Here is an 11,271-nt window from a genome sequence, read left to right on the forward strand (position 1 = left end):
ACCACAGCACCGAAACCACTCTCCTCCACATCCTGAATAACCTACTGCTAGCGTCCGACTCAGGACAGATCTCCCTTCTCACTCTTCTCGACTTGTCAGCCGCCTTTGACACGATAGACCATTCAATCCTTCTTTCCCGTCTTCATTATACATTTGGTATCAACGGCACTGTTCTAAACTGGTTCAAATCGTATCTCACTGATCGATTCCAGTCTGTCATTGTTGATAATTTCCAGTCTGAACCCGTTAAAATTGAACATGGAGTCCCACAGGGATCTGTTTTAGGCCCAGTGCTCTTCACACTGTACACTGCTCCTCTCGCTGAAATTATCAACCGCCATAATGTCAGTCATCATTCTTACGCTGATGACACTCAACTCCAGAAGAGTGATACACCTGAAAAACTGTTGTCGCTCTTGCAAGAAACATCTAACTGCTTCCTGGATATTCAAAATTGGATGACTCTAAATAAGTTACAATTGAACGCGGACAAAACTGAAGCAATGATCATAGGAACTAAACAAAAACTCTCTTCCATTACAACTAATACAATCAAACTTGGCAGTACATCCATCCCTCTGTCCACTTCAGTCAGGAACCTCGGCGTTGTCCTTGACAACACACTGTCCATGCAAACATTTATCAATCAGACATGTCAATCCTGCTACTGTCAACTGCGGCGCATCAGTTCCATCCGGAAATATCTGTCCACTGACGCAACATCTAGACTTGTCGTTTCTCTCATTCTCTCTCGCCTTGACTACTGTAACTCTCTATTGTCTGGTTTGCCTGCTTCATCCATTCAGTCCCTTCAGCGCATACAAAATTCTGCTGCCCGACTCGTCCTCAGAAAGAAAAGATCTGAGCACACCACTCCTCTTTTGCAACATCTCCACTGGCTCCCTGTCTCACACCGAATAAAGTACAAGATCAGCACTCTATGCTACAAATGTATTCACAAATCAGCCCCTTCCTATCTCTGTGCCTGCCTTCACCTCTACACTCCATCTCGCTCACTACGATCAGCTTCGGATCCACTCCACTTACATATACCCAGATTCAAACTCTCGACTGTTGGCCACCGTTCTTTCTCTGTCTCTGGACCTTGCAATTGGAATGAACTTCCTCTTTCGCTTCGTCAAGTCTCCACACTCAGCTCTTTCAAGTCTGGCCTTAAAACCCACCTCTTCCCAAAGTAGCCTCCCTTCCCTGCCTCTTCCTTGTCTTTTTAGTTTTTTTTCAGTTTTAGAGTTATGCTTGCGTGAGAATGACTGGTGCGAAAGCGCTTTGATTTGTTTATGCACAAGATTTAGCGCTATACAAATACCATTATTATTATTATTATTATTTCCTAGATGTAGGTCGCTCGTTGGTGTTGCGTTACCAGCAAGTCTGTCAGCTCGCTCATTTCCCTTAACACCTGCATGTCCCGGGCAGTATGACCATGTGAGTTTTTTAATCTGAAAGTTGCGCATTGCCTTATGCCACTCTGGGTTTCCCATTCAGTTTTCAATTTTCTGTATGAGGTTCATTGAGTCGGTTAGAATCATGGCATGTTGGTTTCCGGGCGTATGGATGGACGATAGCCACTGGATGGCATGTGTCACAGCTTCAACTTCCATCGTTAGGCTGGAAGTTGTGACTTTGTAGGCAGCATTCTCTTCCCTAATTGTTTTTCCATTTTGTTTCGCAGTGAATCCCCAACCGGATTGGTCTTTGGTGACTGAGCCATCTGTGTATATGATGATGTCCTCTTCTTTACTGTTTTCTTCTATGAGTAGCTTCACTTCCGCATCAGTTTTACCCTTTGGCCATTCCCAGCAATGTCTTCCTAGAGTGGGTGAAATGGCTGTGTTGAATAGATGGTTGAGGTTTTCGGGGTTTTTCTCCCATTCTTTTGTTTCTTTCAGGTCTTGTAGTCGGCATACTAGCTGGATTGTGTCTTCTGCTTGCCCCATCCATGATCTTCCTCGTCCTAGACGGCTGCCTTTTGGTTCTTTGACTGCGTCATGCAGTGGGTTTTGAGGGTTTTCTAATGCTTTGAAGTAGGTCTTAACCTGTTCTAACTTGTTTCTGGCCTGCACTGAAGGAAGGTCAAGCAGGTATCGCATGGTTTCTGTGGGCGTGCCTTTTGTTGTTCCAAGGATCAGCCTCATAGTTTCATTTTGAACTCTTTCTAATTTTAGGAGGTTGCTTTGAGATGGTGTTGTTAGCCCAAGTCCGTAGTCGATCACACTGAGGACGAGCGATTGGTATAGCAGGAAGAGGTGGCGTTGTTCAATACCTTAAGGGCGAACACTAAGATAACCGAACAAAAACAAACAAACAACAACAAAAGTTGAGACAGAGATTCCTCCACAAATGGTAAGGGCGAACACTAAGATAACCGAATAAAAACCAACAAACAAACAAACAACGACAACAAAAGTTGAGACAGAGATTCCTCCACAAATGGTAAGGGCGAACACTAAGATAACCGAATAAAAACCAACAAACAAACAAACAACGACAACAAAAGTTGATATAGAGATTCCTCCACAAATGGTAAGGGCGAACACTAAGATAACCGAATAAAAACCAACAAACAAACAAACAACGACAACAAAAGTTGAGACAGAGATTCCTCCACAAATGGTAAGGGCGAACACTAAGATAACCGAATAAAAACCAACAAACAAACAAACAACGACAACAAAAGTTGAGACAGAGATTCCTCCACAAATGGTAAGGGCGAACACTAAGATAACCGAATAAAAACCAACAAACAAACAAAGAACGACAACAAAAGTTGAGACAGAGATTCCTCCACAAATGGTAAGGGCGAACACTAAGATAACCGAATAAAAACCAACAAACAAACAAACAACGACAACAAAAGTTGAGACAGAGATTCCTCCACAAATGGTAAGGGTGAACACTAAGATAACCGAATAAAAACCAACAAACAAACAAACAACGACAACAAAAGTTGAGACAGAGATTCCTCCACAAATGGTAAGGGCGAACACTAAGATAACCGAATAAAAACCAACAAACAAACAAACAACGACAACAAAAGTTGAGACAGAGATTCCTCCACAAATGGTAAGGGTGAACACTAAGATAACCGAATAAAAACCAACAAACAAACAATCAACGACAACAAAAGTTGAGACAGAGATTCCTCCACAAATGGTAAGGGCGAACACTAAGATAACCGAATAAAAACCAACAAACAAACAAACAACGACAACAAAAGTTGAGACAGAGATTCCTCCACAAATGGTAAGGGTGAACACTAAGATAACCGAATAAAAACCAACAAACAAACAAACAACGACAACAAAAGTTGAGACAGAGATTCCTCCACAAATGGTAAGGGCGAACACTAAGATAACCGAATAAAAACCAACAAACAAACAAACAACGACAACAAAAGTGGAGACAGAGATTCCTCCACAAATGGTAAGGGCGAACACTAAGATAACCGAATAAAAACCAACAAACAAACAAAGAACGACAACAAAAGTTGAGATAGAGATTCCTCCACAAATGGTAAGGGCGAACACTAAGATAACCGAATAAAAACCAACAAACAAACAAACAACGACAACAAAAGTTGAGACAGAGATTCCTCCACAAATGGTAAGGGCGAACACTAAGATAACCGAATAAAAACCAACAAACAAACAAACAACGACAACAAAAGTTGAGACAGAGATTCCTCCACAAATGGTAAGGGCGAACACTAAGATAACCGAGATCCTGACTTCCGACGTCTGTTGCACACACAGCAATTCTAACTTTCCAAAGTTATTATTTTTTTGTTGATATATTGGCGGTATTCCAACTGAACCCTGAAATAATGAATGCTGGGAAATAACTAGTTCAAAGTGTCCATCTTTCTTGCACACCAAAAAGCCTGGTCTGTTTCCGTATGTTCATTTCCAATGACTCACTCAACCATTTTCATCTGCGCCTTGAGGACTGAGGTTTGGCTTTTTTTCTTCTTTTTTACTTTTTCTTTTCCCCGGACTTTCGTGGGTCGACCACCGTTTTATTTTGTATATGAATTCATTATAACAATTCAGAGTAGATGGAAAAGAAAGGAAAAAAAACAAAGAAAGAAAAAAAAATGAACACAGTGTACATTAACAATAACATCGTCATCATAAGTCATTATACTTATAATATATTGTTCTATCAATTTGGTCAAGGTGGACACATTTTCATCATGTGTAACGTAACAGTGCAGTTTTGTAACATATAATAGACATTATACCTAGCATCGGCATAGTTACGGACACTTTGCTTAGCTAACGTAATGTGGAAAGAACACAACCCACACATGGGATATCTTATGTATGAACACATTTCCTCTAGTTTTCTATACGTGACTATATAAAACACCCATTACACAGTCATGTTAAACATTATTACTGCAGACACATAAGTGCACATGAATACACACATGCATATATTATTTACATACTTGCATACTTACACATTCACGTACATCTGTTCTTTAAGTTTAATATATATATATATATATATATATATATACGAGGGTCATTCAATAAATAAGGTGAATTTTTCGGTATAAGGACTTCTAATACAGATAGAAGCTTACTTCTTTTTTTTTTCAACGTAGTCTCCCAGCACTGTCACACACTTTTCCCATCTGTGCACAAGCTTCCGTATTCCCTCAGCGTAAAAATCTTTGGACTGATGTCTCAGCCAGTCGCTCACAACACTTTTGACTTCATCGTCACTTTCAAACTTCGTGCCTCTCGTGAACGCTTTCAAGGGACCAAACAGGTGAAAGTCTGAAGGGGCAAGGTCTGGGCTGTAAGGGGGACACTGCTGGGACAACTCGACCCTCCTCTGTTTGTGCTCTGGAGTAAGCATCTTTGGCACCCACCGGCAGCTAACCTTCGAGTAGCCAAGGTCATCATGGACAATTTTGTGTGCTGTCCCAACAGATAAGCTCAAAGTCCTTGCAATGTCATCCACTGTCACCCTTCTGTCAGACTGAATGAGGTCATTGACTGATTCGATCACCTCAGGAGACCTCACTTCTGTAGGCCTTCCAGGCCTGTCTTCATCCTCAACACTGCTCCGTCCTTCTTTAAACAATTTAGCCCACTTGTAGACATTTTTTCGGCTGAAACATGTGGCACCATACACAGTTGACATTCTCCTATGAATTTCAACTGGTTTGCACCCTTGAGCAACCAAAAACTTGATAATTGACCGCTGTTCAATCCTGGAGCATGCTTCTTGGTCGGCCATCTTTGTTAATCGCCAAAACTCTCAAAGTTTTTTTTTAATCTGCAAAACAAATTAAATCCATGTGAAAAAGAAGTAAAACAAAAAAAAAGAAAAAAAAAGTAAGCTTCTATCTGTATTAGAAGTCCTTATACCGAAAAATTCACCTTATTTATTGAATGACCCTCGTATATATATATATATAATTGAGTCTTCATTATTATTGTGCATTTTGATCTTTCATAATATTTTGTTATGGGTTATTGTTTTCAAGAAGTTTTATATATGGACACCATTTTCTCGTAAATACAACGCTTAACATTTCCGTTGAATGCGTATGTCTTTCTACTTTATAACTATTTCTTAAATCATTCAGAAAGTGCTCTGTACATGGTTTGATCTTATTTATTCTGCATTTATAAACAAAATATTTTGCAAAAAGAATAATATAGTTTAAAGTTTCATCTATTTTTGTAATTTCATCATTTCCAAATAGAACTAATTCTATGTTTAACTTAACGTTTATGTTTGAGCAAGTATCACATCTTTCTTTTAAAACGTTCTCTAATTCCTTCCAAAACAATTGAGAGAACTTGCAAAACCATAGATAATGTTGTACTGAATCTATTTCATTTTTACAGAAATTACACTTGTCACTGCTTGTAATACCCATTTTCTTCAGAATTTGGTTTTTAACTAAAATGTTGTGACAAATTCTAATTTGAAACCACTTCAATTTTATCTCTTTTACTTTTTTTTTTAATTTGCTTCAAGGTGGTTACCCAATTAACGATGATATCTAATTTTTGCTCCCACTTAACAAAATAATTTATATTGTAAATAAAAAGTGGTTCAAGAAGTATATCATAATATATTTGCGAGCCTTTCATAGTAGAGGATATTAAGTGTAGTGCTTTCGATTGTTCATTACAGGTTTTATCACTTAGATAAATATTATGTGTAATTAAGTAACTTTTTATCGAATGTATCAATCCCATATACACTAAATAATTTACATTAATATTATATTTTTCTGTAAAGCACGTGTAACTAAGGAAGCACCCATTCTCATCAACAACATCTCTAACCAGAAATATATTCTTGTTTGTCCAACATTTGTAGTGGATTGTGTTGTTACCAACTCTAAATTTGTCGTTATAAAAGAGGGTCTGTGCAAGTACCTCGTGTGGCTCTTTTAATTCTATTTGTTTCGTAAAATTCGTGTATGCCTGAAAAACATCTTTCCAAAAATGGTTACATTCGATATTTAGAAACTTTCTTGAACCATACAGATGTAGTGAGTTAATTTCTTGACATTTTATAAGTAAGATTCTCTTCCACTTTGCTGTCCCTGTGTATAATTACCTTATCCATGTTATCTTAAGAGCACGTATAAACTTTCACATTTCTGGTATACCTATTCCTCCATTTGCAACATTATGTATCGAGTATTTTCTTTTAATTTTATCTGTTTGTTGGGTTTTTTTATCCCATACGAATTCATAGCATAGTCTCTGTAATTCTTTTATTTCTTTGTCTGGAGGGTTTGGAAGAAGAATCCATAAGTATATTAGCTTTGAAGGTATGAGAGATTTGAGAATAGCAATTCTACCGAGGGGTGTGCATATATGCTTTAACCAAATCTTGAATAAATTTTTTGCTTCTGTTAATTTGCCCCTTGTATTCATTTCAGTTATTTTTGATAGATCGTTTAAAAACCATATACCTAAAATCTTGAATTTGGAGGGGTTCCATTTCATATTCTTTTCTGGGAGATATTTCCTTTTCGAATTTTTCATACACCCTAACCAAACATTTCAGACCTGAAAATTCTTCAAATCTATTTAGTGTTTCAAATAATTTCTCATACGATTCTTTATCTCCATCTAACGTAAATGTTGTGTCGTCAGCAAACTGACTAATTTTAAATTCGGTGTTCAATATGCTAATGCCTTTAATACCCTCATCTTCCCTTATCTTGCATGCCAGAATTTCAGAGCACAATACAAATAGGTAAGGCGAAATCGGGTCTCCCTGGCGGCACCCCCTTTGTATTCTGAATCTCTGGGATATCTTACCATTTACTATGACATATGACTTTATATTTCTATAAAAAGTACTTACCCATTTACATATATCTTCTCCAAATCCAAAAGCGTTTAAGACCTGGTTCATATATACCCAGTTTACCGAATCAAATGCCTTTTCAAAGTCTATTGAAACTAGTAAACCTGAAATGTCTTCTTTTTTCTAAGTAATGCATGATGTCATATAGTATTGTTAAGTTATCACCAATGTATCTACCTGGAATGAAACCTGTCTGATCTTCATTTATTAACTTAGGGGGTGTGGCTATTTTTTGTGGGGCAAAGGATCCGTCTGTGTTTGCGGTGGACAGGACAGGAGGATACATGTGCAAAAAACAAACAAACAAACAAACAAAACCACCAGACTGACAGATGCGGTGGGTGGGGTGGGTGTGCTTAGTGTTGGGAACAGCAACTGTCAACTTGGACTGTAAGAGGGACGGCGGGAGACAAGCAGACCAAAAGTAACAACAAATTGATTTGTTTTTGTTTTATTTGTTTGGTTTTTTTGTTTTTTGTTATTTTGCTTTTTTGTTCTTGTTGGTTGGTTTGTTGTTTTTTAAAGCCAAACCACATGGACAGAGAAAGGCTGATTGGATTATTAATTGGATCTTTTCCCCGCCACACCCCACACCCCACTCCCCTCACCCACACCCCACTCCCCTCACCCACACCCCACCCCCACTCCCCACACCCCACTCCCCTCACCCACACCCCACTCCCCTCACCCACACCCCACCCCCACTCCCCACACCCCTCACCCACACCCCTCACCCACACCCCACACCCCTCACCCACACCCCACTCCCCTCACCCACACCCCACCCCCCACTCCCCACACCCCTCACCCACACCCCACACCCCCTCACCCACCCCTCCACTCCCACACCCCTCACCCTCACCCACACCCCACACCCCTCACCCACCCCTCCACTCCCCACACCCACCCCTCCACTCCCCACTCCGCACACCCCTCCACTCCCCACACCCCTCACCCACCCCCACACCTCACACCCCACTCCCCTCACCCACCCCCCACTCACCACACCCCTCACCCACCCCTCCACTCCCCCACACCCCTCACCCACCCCCCACACCTCACACCCCACTCCCCTCACCCACACCCCACTCCCCACCCCCCACACCCACCCCACACCCCTCACCCACCCACCCCACACCCCTCACCCACCCCCACACCTCACACCCCCACACCCACACCCCACACCCACCCACCCCCACTCCCCACACCCCTCACCCACCCCCCACACCTCACACCCCCTCACCCACCCCACACCCCACACCACCCACACCCCACGCCCCTCACCCACCCCACGCCCCCATCCCCCACCCACACCCCACGCTCCTCACCCACCCAACACCCCCCACCCCTCACCCACCCCCCACACCCCACCCCTCACTCCCCTCCAGGCACCTGTAGAGGAGCCACCCAGGCAGGCAGAATGGCGGCCGGGCCTCAAGCAAGAGGAGGCCCCGCCCGATCCGGCCAGCCAGGAGGAGAGGGTGAGGCAGAGGTTCAAGGATCGACTGACCTGCCTGCGGAAAGCCTGCGGCCTGTACTACAACACCAGTGTTTTCCGTTCCAAGGCTGCCGGCTTCCACCACGTGCCCATCTACCGGCCCGTCATGAACGTCAGCATCCGCTACTGCCCCATCGCCAAGACCGCCGCCACCACGTGGACCCATTACCTGTACTCCATCAAGAATCACATGGCCAGTATCGGCATGAAGGGCGTCGACGACCAGGCCAGTGCCGACGATCAGATCCTCTTCACCTTCGTTCGTGAGCCCTACGCCCGCATGCTGTCCGGCTACGTGGACAAGCTCCTGACCCCCAACACCCTCTTCTGGAGGATCGTGGGCAGGGTGACCGTCGGCCTGTTCCGGCCACACCCCAGCAAGAAGAGCCTGCAGTGTGGGCACGACATCACCTTCCCGGAGTTCGTCAAGTACGTCGTGTACTCCCAGATGCACGGCAAGCACCTCAACGGCCACTTCATCCCCACCCACGACCAGTGCGACATGTGCACGCTGCCCTACCGCTACATCGGCCACCTGGAAACCATCAAGGAGGACATGCCCTTCATCATCAAGGCCATCCAGTCGCCCGTCAACTACACCAAGACCTACGACAGGGACACCATCGTCCAGAACGCCAAGATGGTGCTCTGGGATAAGGAGAACCGCGTCGACGACGTGCTCAAGTGCATGGACCTGGACGAGGCCAGCCGCCGCCTGTGGAAGAAGTTCCAGATCCGCGGCCTCATCAGCAAGACGGAGAAGTTCCCCATCAAGCACACGCGGGCGTTGAACATCACCCTGAATCAGTTCGTGCGCGCGGCCCTGGCGGCCCACCAGAGGTCCCAGAAGAACCCGCGCCTGAAGGAGCAGCGCGTGGAGGCCCTCAGGGAGGCCTTTGCTCAGGTGCCCCTGGCGGACCGCCTGTACGCGCAGCACGTGCTGTTCCTCGACTTCCAGATGTTCGGCTTCGATCCCATGCTGAAGGACGTTTTCCCTGACACGCCTTATGTCCCAGACAAGTCGTTCAGTTACTTCGACATACACAAATGATTCTGAAACTTGCAAGGGTGGGGTGGGGCTGGGTGGGGGGCGGGTGTGGAGGGGGTTAACAGCGTGCGTGTGTGTTGTGTGTGCGTGCGTGTGTGTGTTGTGTGCGTGTTGTGTGTGTGTGTGTGTGTGCGCGCGCGCGTTTGTATTTATGTCTATGACATGCCTGTATACTGGTGTATGTGTGTATTGTGTGTGTGCGCGTGTGCGCGTGCGTTTGTGCGCGTGTGTTAGTATTCAAGTCCATGACATGCCCGCATACTGGCTTTACCCACATTTATGTTTTGTCGCCCATACCTTTCGGCAATTTCTTGTGCGCATGGTCTTGTACGAGTACGCGTGTATTTGCTCTTGAAACCTATTGAAAAGATGATGATGATTTATTAACATTTTTATACTGCCAGAGCCTAAAATTAAAGCTATTTAGGCAGTAAAAAGATGCGTGTTGCATTAGTAAATGATTATTTCAACAGCCCAATGGAAAGCTAGGTAAGCCTTTCATTGCGTAGTCCTTAAGCAAAGATTATTCGACGGTTTTCAGACGAACGGCACAAAAATTTTCAGTAAGTCACATACGGGTAACAGGTTCATTGGAATCTTTTGAATCCTTGTTTTTCATTTTGAGTAAGCAATTTGTACAAACTTCCAAAGGAAGTTTCCATGATAGTAAACTTGCAGAACAGGTTTATTTGTTTTGTTTTTTCATTTTGCATTCCAAAAAGTGGGGAGGAGGGGGGTGGGGGTAAATTGTAAATTTCACGCTCTTTGTTGAAAATGTCTGAGCGTTTATTTTATTAACTCTCTCTCTCTCTCTCTCTCTCTCTCTCTCTTCTCTCTCTCTCTCTCCCCCCTCCCTCCCTCTCCCTCCCTCCCCCCTCTCTCTCTCCCTCCCCCTCTCTCTCCCTCTCTCTCTCCCTCCCTCCCTCTCTCTCTCCCTTTCTCTCTTCCTCTCTCCCTCTGTGTGTATGTGTCACGGTGTGTGTGTGTGCTTGCGTTTAAGTATGGAGTGTGCGCGTGTGTAAGTGTGTGACTGCATGTGTGTGTGTGACTGTGCATGTGTGTGTACGTTTGATGAGGATGCATTGTGAGGATGCTGTCTTTAAGTATGGAGTGTGCGCGCATCAAAGTATCTGACTGTGTGCATGTGTGTACGTTTGAAAATGATGTAACGGGAATTTGCATAGAATTTTTTTTTCCATGAGTATGTAACCAAGCGTTATGCTTGCTTCAAAACTTGTTTCACACACAATAAATAATCAACACTTCATTTTATACTCATTATAAAGTAGGTGTTGAGCTCTTTCTTTTCCAACTTACCCGACGTAAATCGGTTCAGGAATCATTTAGAAAT

General features: G+C 43.5%; 1 protein-coding gene across 2 annotated transcripts in view; it reads left to right on the forward strand.

Moving 5' to 3' along the window:
- Positions 1-10,744, forward strand: part of LOC143281849 (uncharacterized) — a 49,531-nt gene extending 38,787 nt beyond the window's left edge. For both annotated transcript variants that reach the window (XM_076587090.1, XM_076587089.1), the window contains one exon: positions 8,763-10,744. In XM_076587090.1, the coding sequence (XP_076443205.1) occupies positions 8,763-9,923 (1,161 nt within the window). In that variant the 3' untranslated portion in view covers positions 9,924-10,744. The remainder of the gene's footprint in view (positions 1-8,762) is intronic.
- Positions 10,745-11,271: the final 527 nt, after the last annotated feature.

Source organism: Babylonia areolata, chromosome 5 (assembly GCF_041734735.1).
Source record: "Babylonia areolata isolate BAREFJ2019XMU chromosome 5, ASM4173473v1, whole genome shotgun sequence".
Lineage (NCBI taxonomy): Eukaryota > Metazoa > Mollusca > Gastropoda > Neogastropoda > Buccinidae > Babylonia > Babylonia areolata.